The 18,806-nt window shown below is 47.7% G+C and overlaps 1 protein-coding gene across 1 annotated transcript in view; it reads left to right on the top strand.

Moving 5' to 3' along the window:
- LOC122378789 (spidroin-2-like) overlaps positions 1-15,959 on the top strand; it is a 42,548-nt gene extending 26,589 nt beyond the window's left edge. The window contains exons 5-6 of the mRNA XM_043360320.1: positions 14,340-15,317; positions 15,376-15,959. Coding sequence (XP_043216255.1) covers positions 14,340-15,317; positions 15,376-15,959 — 1,562 coding nt within the window. The remainder of the gene's footprint in view (positions 1-14,339; positions 15,318-15,375) is intronic.
- The last annotated feature ends 2,847 nt before the right edge of the window (positions 15,960-18,806 follow it).

Below are 18,806 nucleotides of genomic sequence, written 5' to 3'. Positions count from 1 at the left end.
CAAGTGCGATTTTTTAAAATTGTTTGCGACGCCCGGAAAAACGAAAATTTTTCGATTCCATCCCCACCTCTGCTAGGATTTAGAATATACCAACGTTGGTATATACCAGATGGCGCAAATAAACGACACGAAATACAAATATTTAGTCGTGCAAGACGCCTTTATTCTCAACTAATAATTCATTTAAGCGATTCTGTAAAGAGAAATTATTAAAAAACGTCTTACTTTTCAATTTAGAAAATGCCTACCAGCCTACCTACCAAGCCGCCGCTCGACCAATCAGATCGCTGGAATCGCCGGCGGTCTCGGCAAACACCGGCCGGCAGCGTTCGCGATTGCGGCCGGTCGTTCCATAGATATTAACCCGCGCCCGGCTGGGGGTCCTGGATTTCCACGCCCTGCTGGGGGGGGGTGTTTGAACACCCCCCCTTCTAACTCGGCTCCTGGGCCACGTAGCGATACGCGGAAGGCGGCGTTGGAAAGAGCGTCAAAAATAATGAGGAAATCACTTCGGTCAATTTTTTAGTCAGGTCAAAGGTCAGGTCACCAGAGGTCATTGAAGGCAAAATTTCGCCGATTTCCAGGTCGAATGTCGACAATTTCCAAGAAGCCAACGCATAACTCGGGAACCAATAGAGCTACGGCGCCGCGGAAAAGCGCTTTCGATAGCCCTATTAACGCCCTTTCTGATTAATTTTCTCAGATTTGACCTAACGTCAACGGTTTTGCCTGCAGGGGGCAAAAACTGCAAAAATAGCCGATTTTTTCGGAAACAGTTTTTCTGCAATAACTTTTGACCCAAGCCTTGTACGAGCTTACTTTTACCGGCATCGTGTTCCTCTCGTCAAGACGCATCGAATGAACTATAACTTGACCTTGAAAGGTCAACTTGAAAATTTGACCTCAGGTCAAGGTCATGACCTGACCGGAAAGGGTCATGTTGCATATCAGTCGATCCGTATCGTCGAGCTGAACACATCTAAGGCGTTTTCATCGCTCTAGCATGCCTCCATCAAAAGTTATTTGCGAAAAACTGCTAGATACCATTCGTGACCTAAGATTACCTCAGGGCATAAACAGGGGTCACGGACACCATTTTCATGTTCAGTGTGTCTAAACCACTTGTAATTCAGTGTTTGGGAGTGTTTATAATGTCTTGCGTCCAAAAGAGGCGCATTTCAATTTTCTCCCATTGACTGGGAATGGGGAGGTCGCAAAATTGACCTGACCTTAGGTCATCGATATCAAAATTCTGAGATATACATTTTGTACATGCTATTGCTCTTAGCAATCGCCGAAAGTTTCAAAGCGATCGGTCACTCGGTGTAGCTATGACAGACATTGAAACTTTTTATGAGGTGAGGTCACTTCAAGTGACCTGGTGACCTGACCTTGAATGACCTTGGTCTGAAATTTTCACAACATGTGTAGAATTGATGTAAGATAAGGTGTACTAAAAACGGCGGCGCGATATTTGCGAAACACCACAAGGGGGTGTTCAAACACCCCCCAGCAGGGCGCGGGTTAACGAAATAGATACTTTTCACGCTTATAGAGACGTCATATGTAGTTTAAAACGTTCCTCTAATTCCATAATCATGTTTAAATAACCGGGCCTGGCCGATTTGTGCAGTAAAGTAGCTTTTTGATGGGATGGCGGCCCACACGGCGCCGGATGCCGCCGTCGGCGAATTTCGGCAGCGGAAGGTGCGCGATTTTGAAAATTCACGGAAAAATATAGAAAATCAAGTAAAAGTGTCCTGAAAAGTAATCGGCGACGTAACAGTGAGTATTGCCAGTGCTGAGGGACAGTTTTCTTGCAAATCGGTTACCCGGAATTGACAGAAATTGTTTGGTTACACACCTATGTTTCCCGAGTGCCGCGCGGCCATTGGTCCGGCGCGGTTCGGGGGGGGGGTGAGAAAGGCAAATTTTATCATTTTCGTGCCATTAGGAGCTGAAATGTGGTTTATAATTATCGTTTAATCAATTAATCAAGTTAAAAGTAACCCAGTGGCGTTTCGTCGACCGAAAAGTTATTTTTCTGTCCATACCTATAATAGGCGACAATATGGGGTGGTACAAAGGCGTCAAAGCCGCTGTGCAAAAGCGCTTCCGCCAGTGACGTCACGTAACGCTCTGCAGGTGCAGACAGCCAATCGGGGTGCTGGATTTTCGTCGTCAGTGACGTCATCTGTTGTATAGAAGCATTTGATGCATTTGATGCCTGTTTCATCAAAAGATTCAAAACCTGGGGTGGGGGGCAGAAGTGGATAGGGCAAAGTTTGGAAGATTTTCGTACGATAAGGAGGTGGAATGTAGTTCATGTATTATTTAATTGATTTGTCAAGTTTTAAGCATGTAGTTGTCCATTTTTTCCCTTTCAAAGTTGATATTAAGCTTTGATGATAGCTCCCAGTCTTAGTATGTAGATAATAAGTAGAAAATCAAGCACAAGTGTTCTGAAGCTTTAAAATATTGTTGCATGTGAGTATAGAAAGGCATGTTGCCTATATTTTGAAAATCATGCACCATTGAACTTGTTTTTTTTTTCGCCCTGATAATTGGCTACGTGCAGAACCCATTTTGCCTGGGTTTTGAAATTTGTTGTCATTGCAATATTTCTTGGTGGAACGCAACTCAAATTTTTCTGGGGCCATATGTGATGTACAGGACATTTTTACGGCATGTTCGATATGTTTTACCAAAATATTCCCTGCATCCATCTCATGGTTTGGTGACGTCCAACCGCCGGCTGCACGTTTGTTCGGAACCGATGTAGCCTGGGCATTTGGGGGCTTAAATCAATCAAACTTATTTCTGATGTCATGTGCAATGTACATAATAATATTTTAAGGGTGGGTTCAGCATACTTCACCCAGTAATTTGATGTCATCTGTTGGTATCATGACCTGTGGTTAGGTGGGTGTGGGTGAATTAAATGGCCTGGCCTTGCATTAAATGACCAGTCTTACCTGGACTTGCTTATTGTGACCTAAGGTGACCCCTGACCTTGCTGGACCCTTTATGACCTAAGACGACCTGTGACCTGACTCAGGTGTAGGAACAGGGTGGCCAGGGGGCCATGCTCCCCCCCCCCACTTTTCAGCCATTTTTTAGTAAATCTTTATTTTTCATTTAAATACAAAACTAAGAGCAGGAAATGGTTCAGCAAGATGAGATGAGCAGAACTGCCGTCCACAGGCAAAAACGCATATATGCATTTTTGGTCAAAAAATGTTTTTTATATCATTCGGAAGAGCTCGAAATGCTGCATTTGGTGATGTATATATTGTTATCCAAGGAAACCAAAAATTTGAGTTATTTTGAAAAAATCTACATAAAAACACATACGTCAGGGAGGTGTGTATCTACGTCGGGCAAAAGCGCATATGTCGGCCTGAAGCAGGCATATACGCATATGTTCGTTGAAACGCAGTCAGCCCTGCTGACAAAAAGACATATGTCAACGAAAGCAGACATATATTTTTCTGGCATCAAGTGTATTTTTTTAAACATATGCGTTTTGCCATTCTTGGTGGCCAGGGGGCCATGCTCCCCCCCCCCACTTTTCAGCCATTTTTTAGTAAATCTTTATTTTTCATTTAAATACAAAACTAAGAGCAGGAAATGGTTCAGCAAGATGAGATGAGCAGAACTGCCGTCCACAGGCAAAAACGCATATATGCATTTTTGGTCAAAAAATGTTTTTTATATCATTCGAAAGAGCTCGAAATGCTGCATTTGGTGATGTATATATTGTTATCCAAGAAAACCAAAATTTTGAGTTATTTTGAAAAAATCTACATAAAAACACATACGTCAGGGAGGTGTGTATCTACGTCGGGCAAAAGCGCATATGTCGGCCTGAAGCAGGCATATACGCATATGTTCGTTGAAACGCAGTCAGCCCTGCTGACAAAAAGACATATGTCAACGAAAGCAGACATATATTTTTCTGGCATCAAGTGTATTTTTTTAAACATATGCGTTTTTGCCATTCTTGGTGGCCAGGGGGCCATGCTCCCCCCCCCACTTTTCAGCCATTTTTTAGTAAATCTTTATTTTTCATTTAAATACAAAACTAAGAGCAGGAAATGGTTCAGCAAGATGAGATGAGCAGAACTGCCGTCCACAGGCAAAAACGCATATGTGCATTTTTGGTCAAAAAATGTTTTTTTATATCATTCGAAAGAGCTCGAAATGCTGCATTTGGTGATGTATATATTGTTATCCAAGAAAACCAAAATTTTGAATTATTTTGAAAAAATCTCTACATATGCAGCTTTGACACGTTAGCTAGGCCAAGTAAATGACATTATATAATATCACACGGGGCCGGTAAAATGTTTCATTCAGGACCGAGGGATTTGTTGAGTTTTCCGCACGAGACCGAAGGTCGAGGGCGGAAAATTCAACAAAGCCCGAGGTCCTCAATGGAAACATTCCGGCCCAAGTGTGATATTTATTTTAGCATTGCCGTTTAATTTCCATATTTAAGCTTCTTTAACCCGCGCCCGGCTGGGGGTCCTGGATTTCCACGCCCTGCTGGGGGGGGGGGTGTTTGAACACCCCCCCCTTCTAACTCGGCTCCTGGGCCACGTAGCGATACGCGGAAGGCGGCGTTCGAAAGAGCGTCAAAAATAATGAGGAAATCACTTCGGTCAATTTTTTGGTCAGGTCAAAGGTCAGGTCACCAGAGGTCATTGAAGGCAAATTTTCGCCGATTTCCAGGTCGAATGTCGAAAATTTCCAAGAAGCCAACGCATAACTCGGGAACCAATAGAGCTACAGCGCCGCGGAAAAGCGCATTCGATAGCCCTATTAACGCCCTTTCTGAGTAATTTTCTCAGATTTGACCTAACGTCAACGGTTTTGCCTGCAGGGGGCAAAAACTGCAAAAATAGCCGATTTTTTCGGAAACAGTTTTTCTGCAATAACTTTTGACCCAAGCATTGTACGAGCTTACTTTTACCGGCATCGTGTTCCTCTCGTCAAGACGCATCGAACGAACTATAATTTGACCTTGAAAGGTCAACTTGAAAATTTGACCTCAGGTCAAGGTCATGACCTGACCGGAAAGGGTCATGTTGCATATCAGTCGATCCGTATCGTCGAGCTGAACACATCTAAGGCGTTTTCATCGCTCTAGCATGCCTCTATCAAAAGTTATTTGCGAAAAACTGTTAGATACCATTCGTGACCTAAGATGACCTCAGGGCATAAACAGGGGTCACAGACACCATTTTCATGTTCAGTGTGTCTAAACCACTTGTAATTCAGTGTTTGGGAGTGTTTATAATGTCTTTCGTCCAAAACAGGCGCATTTCAATTTTCTCCCATTGACTTATAATGGTGAGGTCGCAAAATTGACCTGCCCTTAGGTCATCGATATCAAAATTCTGAGATATACATTTTGTACATGCTAATGCTCTTAGCAATCGCTGAAAGTTTCAAAGCGATCGGTCACTCGGTGTAGCTATGACAGACATTGAAACTTTTTATGAGGTGAGGTCACTTCGAGTGACCTGGTGACCTGACCTTGAATGACCTTGGTCTGAAATTTTCACAACATGTGTAGAATTGATGTATGATAAGGTGTACCAAAAACGGCGGCGCTCCGCGCCGCCGTTTTTGAGATATTTGCGAAAAACCACAGGGGGGGGGGGTGTTCAAACACCCCCCCCCCCAGCAGGGCGCGGGTTAACAATTGTACATGCTTGAAAGAAGTGAAAAAACCAAGAACGAATATCAAGGACTAAAAAATGTACATATTCCCTGACCTTAAAGGGAATCCCACCTTTAACATGGGGTTTGAGTTGAGATAGCTAAGTTTGCGGCGAGGTTCAGAAACCACTATCTATCTAGGTTGCAACCCCCGCGGCCTCTTGGTGTTGAAGAAATTCGTTCCCTTCATTTGAAAATGGGCCTTGTACAAGGCCCTATCTTCAACATGGAGCGACCGTTAGTGTGACGTCACCTCGTTTAGTCATTCTGATTTAAATGGGTTTGTTCATTGAAAAATCGCTTAAAACTTGGTCTGAACTTTGTTGTGGTGCCTACAGAGTAAAAAGAATCAGCTTTATGACAGTAGTGTGGCCTGGGGAAGGAGGTAATTTTGGGCTGTGACGTCACATATTTGAAAGTTTGTGTTTGGAATATGGGAAGCCTAAGATGTTTAATGAAAAATAAATGCCAGAACCCTGTTCCTGGTCATCCAATCTATAAAGTCGGGCACAATTTAACTGGTTTTAACAACATTTTAGAAGGTGGGATAGTCCCTTTAAGATAATAAACCAAGTCGACTCAAGATCACTGTGTTCCATCCTTGTGTCTGGCTCTGAGTTGGATTCATATCAAACCAAGAACATCTATTTCATATGTCATATGAGAAGCTAGAGTAACGTTCGTTTTCAATGTTAGAGAAGAGTGGAAGGTATACCATCCTGTGAAGTGAGCGCTTGGTTTTTTTTGCCCATGTCAGTATGAATAAAGTTTTTACTGATCAATGTGAAATGCATTTTTTTGTCAATTCATTGCAGTTGTAAAAGGCATGAAATTGACGCCATAAATGTACAGGGTGTTTCACAATAACGTTACTTTTGATAAGCTTTTAAAATGACCTAAACTATTCGCCTGCCCATAAATTCTATATTCATTTTGTTGCAAATTCTTTCGGGTTTTTTACCCTTACAAAAACTATGACGGATCATCAACTGCATTCTTTATTTACGTGCAATGTCCACACCATCAAAACGGGTCAATTCGCTGTTAAGCTTCAGGGTCCTTCACAATGAATGTTGCTTTTCAAACGACGATGTTTCAGTAACGTATTAAATATGACTCATGAGCATTACCACATGAGACAGCAGAACAATAGGACTTATGAACATATAACTTTCAGTTCAGCACCCTTCACGGGTCCTCCACTATGCCACCCTTCCGTCTGACTTTTTCAACCAGATTTTCTGGGATCGCCGTCCGGCCAGGAGGCGAGGCTGGTCTCGTGTTTCCAGTCTTCTGGAACCTTTCTACCACCCGTTTGAAAAACATTTTTGACGGAATATCCTTCCTCCTTTTAAAATGGCTACCGAAACTCCGTCGCACTTGCGGTCAGACTCCGCAAAGCGCCGTAATGCATGACCATTGACCACCCATACCGCCTCATCATCTGTACGCGGCGAATTGACCCGTTTTGACGGTGTTGGCATTGCACGTCCATTGGCATTGCACCGTTGACGGTTTGTAAAAAAATATAAGGACTAAAAACCGCAACAAATTTGCAGCAAAATGCATATAAAATTTATGCGCTTACGAACAAGTAAGACCTTCATTTAAGCTATTCAAAATAACATTTATTGTGAAACACCCTGTAGGTGATTAACTAATATGTCTGTACATTAGGATTTAAAATATAATGTTATTGAAAACCAACATTTACAATCTGTTCAATAGTTCAAAGCGACCAAATGCAACTCGTAAGTTCACGTTAGATTTCTATCAGTTAAGCTCTTTTCCAGCGCCTTCCTCCGTCTTAGGAAATGCTTCAAAAGTTCGCTGATAAAATGTTTTGCCCATGGGCCGAAACCTTTGTCCAATTGCCTAAGCCTTCAACATTATGCGGTTTAATCCAAAAAGCTTTTACCGCACGCTCGCGCTAATGCTAAAGGCATACTTCGGCATATGCCAAATGCGTTTCTTCCACACATAGCTTCCCGCTTCTCCTGAGTAGGAAGTGTGCTTGCAGTTTGCACATCATGCACGTCCATAATGTGCAAGAATCCCGATGCTCTATATGGGGGATCATCAAAGCGTCCAAAACCGCAGCATCCAAAGTACGCAACATCCAAAACCGCAGCGTCCAAAGTACGCAACGTCCAAAATACGTCCAAAATCGGGTATATAGGGAGCATTCACAACGTCCAAAACCGAAACATCCAAAACCGCAACATCCAAAACGTATCATCCAAAAACGCAACATCCAAGGACGCATCATCCAAAGTACGCAACATCCAAAGTACGCAACATCCAAAGTACGCAACATCCAAAGTACGCAACATCCAAAGTACGCAACATCCAAAGTACGCAACATCCAAAGTACGCAACATCCAAAACCGTTAGGTTAGGTTAGGTTAGGCTAGGTTAGGCCGTTTGACCTTGAACGCCGCCGGCCGGCCGATGACGTCATTGGAGGCAAGCCGGCTTGGCGGACACACGAGGCGAACGCATAACGGGGGGGGCGTTGGAACGTTGCGGGAGCCGGGTAGATATTTTAATGTGGTTGCATACCACCATTGTTATGCTGATTGATCTACAGACTGCATTATTTTAAGCCTCGATGCATCCTAGGCCTGGGTGGTGCGTACATTCGTGGAACGATCACCCCGTAGGCATCGGGTGAAATCCGGCGTTTCATGAAATGTCTAGGCATTACATGGAATGCCGGCAAAAACTGAAATCTTCGTAGAAATACGGGCTTTACAGTGAATGCCTGAAAATTTTAGGCTTTTCATGAAGTGCCAGGCGGAGGCCAGGCACTTCCTGAAATATGGTCAAAACCAATTGAGTACACTCGTTGCCTAGGCATTACATGAAATGCAGGCCCATGCCACTCCACTTTTGATGACATCATAAGGGGACCTCAAGACAATAATGGCGTGGTGCGTCACAATCGCTTCCAAGCTTCTTGCCAGCAGTTGCCATTTTTGAAAATATTATTTTGAAATAAAGTTACAAATAATAAAAATATTGTAATAAAGTGATTATTCAACTCAATTTGTTATCTAGAAACATACTGAAAAATGATTTACTTATAGTAAAAATATAAGATCGATGCGTTTTACGTTGCTTTTCTGCTACTGCAGAGGGTTTTTAAATCGCGTTTATCTTCAAAACCGGCCATTTCTTAGCATATTGCTGCTCTTTTTTGTCGCTAGAAAATTAGTTGGGCTTTCCAGTGACATCGACGGTTGAGCAATATGTGAAAAGTACCATCAATAATCTTCAAATGAAGTTTGCCATTTTTACGTTGTTAAGGAATGGAGTACCCCTTGCGAGCATCAGGGATGACGTCACTCAGGATCTGTCTCTGATTGGTCGGCGGGGGAGTGACTGTACCTTCTATATATGGCCTTGATGAAATGCCCGACTGACGGCCGGCACTTTCTGAAACGATTACCGCAGCTTTGTGGTTTCCCGCGCTTCCCGCCCAAAGTGGACCGTGGGCCGCTCGATCCTGCTAACATCCACGCAGTGATCACTGATGCAAGGAATGATGTGTATCAGCTGAGTACGCGCGCCGGGCTATAAAGGGCTGGTTTCCGCGCTCAGCTTTGCGGGAAACCAATGCAAACGAGGTTGGGGTGGTCGGAACAGATCGCACTCTTGGCCTGAGAGAGGCGTTCCGAGAGCAGTCACTTTTTGGAGGACAAGAGATGAAGCAGTGTGCATGCCGGGCCAGCGCCAAACAGTGCAACACCAAGAGGTGCAAGTGCCGTAAGGCTGGAATGATGTGTACGAGTCGGTGCCACGCGGCGCTCCATGTGTCAACAAATAATAAAACAGTTCTGGAACCTTTTGTTTGAAAATGCGGTCTCTCTAGGAGAGTTTCCAGACGATATTTTGTTTTTACTGCCTATGGACCAACACCGCAGACCCCACACTTCAGAGAAACCCGATAACTGCACAGTGTAATATTTGTGTACTAGCTAACAATAAAGTAGGTACGCTGCAGACGAGACTATCCGTGAAATATCTCGTAGTGTTAGCCCATTGTACACCAATACGATAACGTCCCTCCCCCTCCCGCCTGCCGGCGTGTATATGTTGCAGGCACTTTAGAAAATCAGTCATTTTGTAAAATACCTAAGCATTTTGCAAAATGCCTGATTTTCCAGGCTTTTTGCAAAAAGCCTAGGCATTTTACAAAATGACTGACTCTCCAGTCATTTTGCAAAATGCCTAGGCATTTTACAAAATACCTAGCCATTTTACAAAATGACTGAGCAGTGTGTTGTAGATACGAGTACCTAATTATATACCTTTTGGTAGCGTGTAGGTGGACCAAGGAGTCCAGCATTATGACCAGAGGAGTCCAGCAGTGGGAAGTCCATACCTACCTCTATTTTGAGAAGTGCAGGCCCGCGACATTTCCAACCCCCACGTCAGCGACGCTGCTGGATTTGAAATGATCGATCTGGAGCGTCAACAAACGACTGGCTCTATGCCGGCCTGTATCTGTAAAACTATTGGAGGTCGCGAGGACTCGATCCCACACACTTAGGCGTTAGTGTCTTCTGAAACCAACGCCCTCGTCCTACGCCAAGCGACCTGATGATTCTTCCGATGTGGAGCTTGATATTTTTAACTGGGACCATGCAAGTAGGTACTCAAAGCTGTTGCCACAGAGCAAAATAAATCGTGTTTTGTTAATTATTGCTTTAATATTCATTGTGATCAGAGAGCTTTTTTATTCCAAAGAAAAGTTAGGAAGAAAACCTAAAGAAAACCTTGCGGCGCGAGTTATTGGCGAAAAACAGGAGGGGTGGGCGGAATCCGCCCCCCCCCCCTTCAACTGCGCGTGTTAAAATGTGAGGATGAGAGAGAAGGAGTGGGAAATTATAATTAAATTCGAACGTGTTTTTAATGTCCAAATACATAATGCAGTTTTGCCCGTAATGGCACAATCAAACAAAGACTACACTCATTCGTTTACATGTAATTGTACATCGACCGGGCCTGCCTATTGACTAGGGCCGGTCTCCGGCTGGTTTTGTTAGGACTAGTTTCAGGCAGAACATGAACGGCGTTGATGTACTTGGGAGTTTTTACAGCGTTAACTAAACAATGCTTTATGCTACAGCGGAGTCTGCAACTCAACCTGGTCGTTACTCAGCATTGTCGTTATCACAGAGCTTCAAATCGATCAGCTACATGCTGAACACGTACCTATAGGGTATAGGAAGACGTCCAAAAACTGTTGGCCATAGTATCTGTAGTGGGATCTACGTTCCATGCTGGTCAGGCATTTTGCAAAATGCCTAGTCATTTTGAAAAATGGCTAGCCATTTTGAAAAAAGCCTGGTTGCGTTCAGTCATTTTTCAAACAGCCGTCTTTTTTAAAACGCCTAGGCATTTTACAAAATGACTGATTTTCTAAAGTGCCTGCAACATATATGCACACAACCGTCCGCGTACGAAAAGTTTTGTTACAGAGAGTGCCGGTCGTCTTTTGGGCAATCCATGTAATGCCTAGGCAACGAGTGTACTCAGTTAATTTTGACCATATTTCAGGGAGTGCCTGGCCTCCGCATGGCATTTCATGAAATGCCTAAAATTTTCAGGCATTCGCTGTAACGCGCCTGTTTCTACGAATATTTCAATTTTGCCGGCATTCCATGTAATGCCTAGGCATTTCATGAAATGCCGGATTTCACCCGATGCCTACGACATATATATTGTTATCCAAGAAAACCAAAATTTTGAATTATTTTGAAAAATCTCTACATAAAAACACATACGTCAGGGAGGTGTGTATCTACGTCGGGCAAAAGCGCATATGTCGGCCTGAAGCAGGCATATACGCATATGTTCGTTGAAACGCAGTCAGCCCTGCTGACAAAAAGACATATGTCAACGAAAGCAGACATATATTTTTCTGGCATCAAGTGTATTTTTTTTTAAACATATGCGTTTTTGCCATTCTTCTGTGGCCGGAACATATGCAGCTTTGACACGTTAGCTAGGCCAAGTAAATGACATATGCGTTTCTTCCACACATAGCTTCCCGCTTCTCCTGAGTAGGAAGTGTGCTTGCACATCATGCACGTTCATAATGTGCAAGAATCCCGATGCTCTATATAGGTTAGTTCGGTTAGTTCAAGGCTATAGAACTCCGGTTAGTTCAAGGCGGTTAGTTCGGCTCAAGGTCGGTTTGGTTAGGTTGGGTTAGGCTTAGGAGTTGTTGGTAGTGTGCAGGGGTTTAGGGTGCTTGTCTTTTTGGTTGTGTTGTAACTATTGTAATTTTTGAGCAGTGCATTCCGGGCATGAATTTCCTGATCCTCGTTCATAACTGACGAACGTTTTGCGATGGACGAGAGAAAACGTAAGAAAAAGAGAGAAGTCAGGGTAGAATGGGATGACCAAAGCCGAGGAGCTTCGCACTACGTGGCTGTCAGCGCTTTGAAGGTTGTACCCGGGTCATCATTTTGCGCTGGAGGTCGGGTGAAGCTGAAACATGGAGGGAAATTTTGGACGGGTACTTTGGCTGCTACACGCAAGATATCTGCAGCTCGTCGGTTCATACAAGGTCAGTAAAATAAATTCAAAAATAATTGTGAAGGTAGTGCAAAACTGTGGTATTAAATATCAAGCATAGGAAATTAAAGTGCGTTTATTGATTAAGTATTTTAGTTAACATCACCGCGCGTTTTTTTTCTTGATATTGAATGATTTAAAGGAAATATATCACTTTTAACAGGAGGTTTTGAACTGGAATAGGTACCTAGCAGTTTTGTAGCTTGGGCTGAGGCTAGCACAAAGCAGGAGCTTTTACACCCCACCGATCAATCCTAGGCAAAGATAGGTATTCCATTTCTCGTTCCGAAAAAAGTGCCTTGTAGTTGTAGAGGCATAAGCGTAGGAACCATGGGTGCAAGGGTGCAGCTGCACCCACAATATTTATCCAGTGGGTGCAGACAATGTATTCTGCACCCACAATAATCTGAACCAAAAACCCCTTTTTCATCAACACTACTTCCCATGCAGCACGGCAAATTCAGGATATGTTGCCTACTATCCATCTTTCGAAGCATTTGCTACTGTGATCAGTGATGGTCTTCAAAACTTACATTTGTGCTGAAAAAAGGGAAATGGAGCATGTGATTGAACACATACCGAACCGATGACCCACTGTCAAAAATTTTAGCCCGATATCTTCGAAAATGGCTAAGTTGGCCGCTTTTACTTTTTGCGGTAGTCAATATTGACAATATTAGCCCTCGAATGTGTGCAGCGTTTTCCAGCTTCTAATGTGTAGGGGGAGGGGGAGGGGGGTCGGTCGGACCCCCTGCCGTTCGGCCCCTGATCGAGCTAGAGCTTCGCGGAAAAAAACGAGGGTATTGCCCGTGACGAGAGGAAGCCGTTGATACCCAATTTTAAGGTCCTACTTCATTGGTTGACCTTCCAGGTCAGGTCAATATTCCAAAAGTCGGGAAAATCGGGACATGCTAGAACTGCGTAAAGTGAAGCTGTTATCGGGTTTTTCGGGGTGCTGATCACGAATATCTGATGTTAGTTTTGATCACAGATGATTTCTTCATGCATTTAGGCCAGATCGGGTCAGGTCAGGTCAGGTCAACCATTAGGCGTCCTACCGGCTATCCATAGTAGGTGTCAACTACCACTGACGGCGTCGTAGCATGTCACGAAAGCACTAAAACTACTTCGTAAACGTTCAAATGGATGCTAAATTCGAAATCAGCCCGAAAAACTACCCTAGAAACATGTAAAACTCAAAAAAGTGAGCCGAGGTCATCAAAGGTCAATGACCTGACCTGACCTTCAGGTGACCTTCACACCCACCGTGATGCATGATGGGACGAACATCATTTCACATGTTTGGACGTCTACAATCACAAAAAGACTGGAAACGCGCGGATAATGTGAGCTGACATACGCCAAATCGCGATTCCGGCCGAACATGGTCTCGAGAATCAGGTCACAGGTCAAAGGTCTTTTGGGTCAGGGTCATGAAATTTTTAGATTAGGTGTAAAACTGATCAACTCGAGGGTACTAAAAAATTCGTCGCGATCGGCCGCTTTTTGCGCGAGTTATTTGCGAACAACCATGGAGGGGGGGGTCATCCGACCCCCCTACACATGCGAGGGTCAATGCTTCCAAATACACTTATCGGTTGGTACCTTTTCGACATGGTACACCCTCAAAGCTCGTAACGAGCCTTCGCTCGGGTGTCGCCCCCCCCCCCCCCCGCTTCACCGGCCATGGCTGGATTTCTGCACCTATGCACCCACAATATTCCAGCCGTTCCTACGCCCATGTGTAGAGGAATGTGGTGCCTTGTAGAAGAATGCACAGAACGCAGTCACCTCAGCGTCAGCCAATCAGCATGCAGCTGGTTTTGAAATACGCAATATGATTGGTCAACGCGTAATAAGCTTCCAAGAGAAACACTACTTTATGTAGAATATAGTCCTTCCTACATGAAAATAGTAAAATATTTCCTTTTGTGAATAACAACGCAATTACTTTTCCACTACAGACATCTCGGACAACGCAAGTTCACCTGGAGAGGTTCCTCCCGGGCCTCTCCTGGCTGCAGCGGCGTCCCCTCAGCAGCAGGTGACCGGTCCTGTTGCGGTAGCAGCGGCCCTGTCGGACGGACCTCTGGGCGGAGCGGCGTCCCCTCAGCCGGCAGCGGCCCTGTCGGACGGACCTCTCCTGGCCGCAGCGGCATCCCCTCAGCAGCAGGTGACCGGTCCTGTTGCGGCAGCAGCGGCCCTGTCGGACGGACCTCTGGGCGGAGCGGCGTCCCCTCAGCAGCAGGTGACCGGTCCTGTTGCGGCAGCAGCGGCCCTGTCGGACGGACCTCTGGGCGGAGCGGCGTCCCCTCAGCCGGCAGCGGCCCTGTCGGACGGACCTCTCCTGGTCGCAGCGGCGTCCCCTCAGCAGCAGGTGACCGGTCCTGTTGCGGCAGCAGCGGCCCTGTCGGACGGACCTCTGGGCGGAGCGGCGTCCCCTCAGCCGGCAGCGGCCCTGTCGGACGGACCTCTCCTGGCCGCAGCGGCGTCCCCTCAGCAGCAGGTGACCGGTCCTGTTGCGGCAGCAGCGGCCCTGTCGGACGGACCTCTGGGCGGAGTGGCGTCCCCTCAGCCGGCAGCGGCCCTGTCGGACGGACCTCTCCTGGCCGCAGCGGCATCCCCTCAGCAGCAGGTGACCGGTCCTGTTGCGGCAGCAGCAGCCCTGTCGGACGGACCTCTGGGCGGAGCGGCGTCCCCTCAGCCGGCAGCGGCCCTGTCGGACGGACCTCTCCTGGTCGCAGCGGCGTCCCCTCAGCAGCAGGTGACCGGTCCTGTTGCGGCAGCAGCGGCCCTGTCGAGCGGACCTCTCCTGGCCGCAGCGGCGTCCCCTCAGCAGCAGGTGACCGGTCCTGTTGCGGCACCAGCGGCCCTGTCGGACGGACCTCTCCTGGCCGCAGCGGCGTCCCCTCAGCAGCAGGTGACCGGTCCTGTTGCGGCAGCAGCGGCGTCCCCTGTCGAGCGGACCTCTCCTGGCCGCAGCGGCGTCCCCTCAGCAGCAGGTGACCGGTCCTGTTGCGGCAGTAGCGGCCCTGTCGGACGGACCTCTCCTGGCCGCAGCGGCGTCCCCTCAGCAGCAGGTGACCGGTCCTGTTGCGGCAGCAGCGGCCCTGTCGGACGGACCTCTCCTGGCCGCAGCGGCATCCCCTCAGCAGCAGGTGACCGGTCCTGTTGCGGCAGCAGCGGCCCTGTCGGACGGACCTCTGGGCGGAGCGGCGTCCCCTCAGCCGGCAGCGGCCCTGTCGGACGGACCTCTCCTGGCCGCAGCGGCGTCTCCTCAGCAGCAGGTGACCGGACCTGTTGGGGCAGCAGCGGCCCTGTCGGACGGACCTCTCCTGGCCGCAGCGGCATCCCCTCAGCAGCAGGTGACTGGTCCTGTTGCCGGAGCAGCGGCCCTGTCGGACGGACCTCTGGGCGGAGCGGCGTCCCCTCAGCCGGCAGCGGCCCTGTCGGACGGACCTCTCCTGGCCGCAGCAGCGTCCCCTCAGCAGCAGGTGACCGGTCCTGTCGCGGCGGAGGCGGCCCTGTCGAGCGGACCTCTCCTGGCCGCAGCGGCGTCCCCTCAGCAGCAGGTGACCGGTCCTGTCGCGGCGGAGGCGGCTCTGCCGGACGGACCTCTTCTCGGTGCAGTGGCAGTATCTTAGCCGGATGTATCTGCGTTTGGCGCGGAAATTTTGAAATTTTTGGAATTTTTTTTTTGGCGTTTGGAGAAATGACTGGATGAACGGTGAAAGTGTCATTGACATGTCAGCATCATCTGGGTTTTCGTCGTTGTTGGATATCACCCCATTAATAACAGCGCTAGACATGTCTCTGAACTCCTCTGGCCCTCAGCTATGCGATGCAATGCCGCATGAACAGGATTATACAGAGAACGGCAGGAGCTTGCCAGAGCAGACCCTGGGTGAGGAGTTTGATGGATACGGGCAAAGTACAGAACAGAACGGGGAAGAAAACCAGAAAAAAAAACAAAGAGCACGGAACGTAGAAGAACAGACAAAGAAGTACGCAGAAAAACACTCTGTGCTGCCTGTCCCAAGCCGCTGTATTTCTGGTTGCAGACAGTCTTGCTCGACAGTCTTCGGCGAAAACGAACGCGTGCAGATCAACAGCAAAGTCAACAACAAGGATAGGAAAACACGACAGGAATGGATAAGATCACATGTGAAGGCGATGCCAGTGATGTCGAGGAGAAGTAGCCAGAAAAAAATGTCCTGTTCAAAAAGAAGAACCGATCGTCCAAGTTTACTCTACCGAATGGCAACGGAGACTGTAAGCAAGTATGCAAAGGATTTTTCCTCACCACCCTTGGGTTGACGCAGGACAATATGGGGCCTATACTCACCGCTCTCGACAGTGAGTCTTCGCCATCCGACAGAAGAGGACGCCACACGCCAGCCAACAAGGTCGACGATGAGGAGATTCGCCGGCACATCGAATCTATGCATCCCATTCGCCACCACTACCGTTATTCTCATGCACCTCTTCGGCGCTACTTGCCAGCCGACCTAACCGTGCAGAGAATGTATTCCGAGTTCTGTCGTGACAAGCCGGTGCCTCCCTGCTCGTTGGAGAAATACAGAAAAGTTGTCCGTTCAATGAACATCAGCTTCACAACACTGGCCGGCGAAGAATGCAGTAAATGTTCTCTGCACACAAAGCACATGCTGGACGCCCATGGCATTTCCTTAAAGGAGCCGTCAGAGCACGTCGACCACTGTGATCACTGTGCGACGCACAAGAAGCACATGACAGACGCTGAAGAAGGACGAAAGGCTACCGGGCTGATGCGGATGCTGAATGGGAGGAGGGCCAAGTAGTACTTTCCGCAGACATGATGGTGATCGTTATGCCCATTCTTCCAGTGAAAGAGGCCATCTTCACACAGCGCCTGCCAGTGTACAACGAGACATTCAGTCTGCTGATGCCTCAGGAGAAGACCAGGAAAGAAAACAGAAAGCTGATGCAGCGGCTCATGAGTGCATGTGTGATCTGGCACGAGGGAGAGGCAGGGAGGAGTGCGGAGGACGTGGCCGGAGCGTACCTCGTCTTTCTGGACGAGGTTTGTCGCGATGTCACGCGGGTGGTGATATGGGCCGACAATTGCGCCGGCCAGAACAAGAGCTGGGCCCTCATGACCGCTCTTCTGAAGGCGATCCACTCACCACGAACGAAGACGAAGACGATCACTATGAAGTATTTTGAACCCGGCCACACCAGCATGTCGGCGGACGCCACACACCAAGTCCTAAGTAAAAACCTGTCCAGGAGAGGTATTGTGGAAGATTGGCGGGACTACGTCGACACTGTGTCGGAGGTATGTCGGGCGATTGAAATGCAGCCAGGGGTGAACATGCCGGAAGTAACGTCCGGCATCAGCCAGAGTCGCCTCCAGTCTCTGGCGAACGAGGGAGTTCGCCCGTACATAGCCTCCTTCAAAACCATCCAGGTTCGCCGCGGGAGTGAGCTGCTCTACACGAAAACTGAGCTGGGGGCAAGAACTTGGAAGTCTTATGCTCTGCTCCGGGCCACCGTTTCTGCCGAAGAGCAGTTCGACCTGACGAGTCCTGCGCCAAACATGGATCGACAGAAAATCGCCGACATCTGCGCCCGTCTGACACCTCACATCACGCCTCACAAGCGAGCATTCTGGGTATCGCTGGAAGCTAAGTCCAAAGGGAAACGTTCCGGTGGCGGGGACATGAACGCTACAGGACAGCAAAAGAAAAGGCGAAAGTAGACCGGTCCTGTCGGCAGCGGCCCTGTCGAGCGGACCTCTCCTGGCCGCAGCGGCGTCTCCTCAGCAGCAGGTGACCGGTCCTGTTGCGGCAGCAGCGGCCCTGTCGGACGGACCTCTGGGCGGAGCGGCGTCCCCTCAGCCGGCAGCGGCCCTGTCGAGCGGACCTCTCCTGGCCGCAGCGGCGTCCCCTCAGCAGCAGGTGACCGGTCCTGTTGCGGCAGCAGCGGCCCTGTCGGACGGACCTCCTCTGGCCGCATAGAGCTGGATGGAGCCCAGGCTGTGATTATTACCATAATTTATTTGGTTTAATGTGTGATTCACGAAATGAATTGTACTGCAGCGTGTCAACCTATCGTTTATTTGAAAAGTTTACCCATGAACTCATGCTGTGTAGTTTGGGCGAGTTATATGTTTATATTTTCCGCTGCAGCGCCTTTCGGCTGCCGTGGCGTTTGACGGACGCAGTTTGTTTCGTCCGTGATTGCTTTGGTGATTTACCATTCATTGTATTGATTTTTGAAAATGGTGGAAACCGAATGCTTGCTAAACTGTAAAACTAACATATTGGTGCAAGTTGTGGGACGAGCTATCAAAATATGCGAATAATGCGCGATTTTGGATTGTAGACTACAGTCTACCACGTTTTCAGGTGCACATGTAGTTACCGAGTTAGGGTTTTGTGCCCTGCTGAATGTTTCAGTGTAATACATCTTACTTGGGAATTCAGAGTGTTTATGCCTGGCCGAAGTGA

The sequence above is a fragment of the Amphibalanus amphitrite genome, unplaced genomic scaffold (genome assembly GCF_019059575.1).
Source record: "Amphibalanus amphitrite isolate SeventyFive unplaced genomic scaffold, NRLGWU_Aamphi_draft 000000F_arrow, whole genome shotgun sequence".
Classification (NCBI taxonomy): Eukaryota; Metazoa; Arthropoda; class Thecostraca; order Balanomorpha; family Balanidae; genus Amphibalanus; species Amphibalanus amphitrite.
The sequence above is the reverse complement of the archived record's forward strand: the minus strand, read 5'-3'. Positions and strand labels throughout refer to the sequence as shown.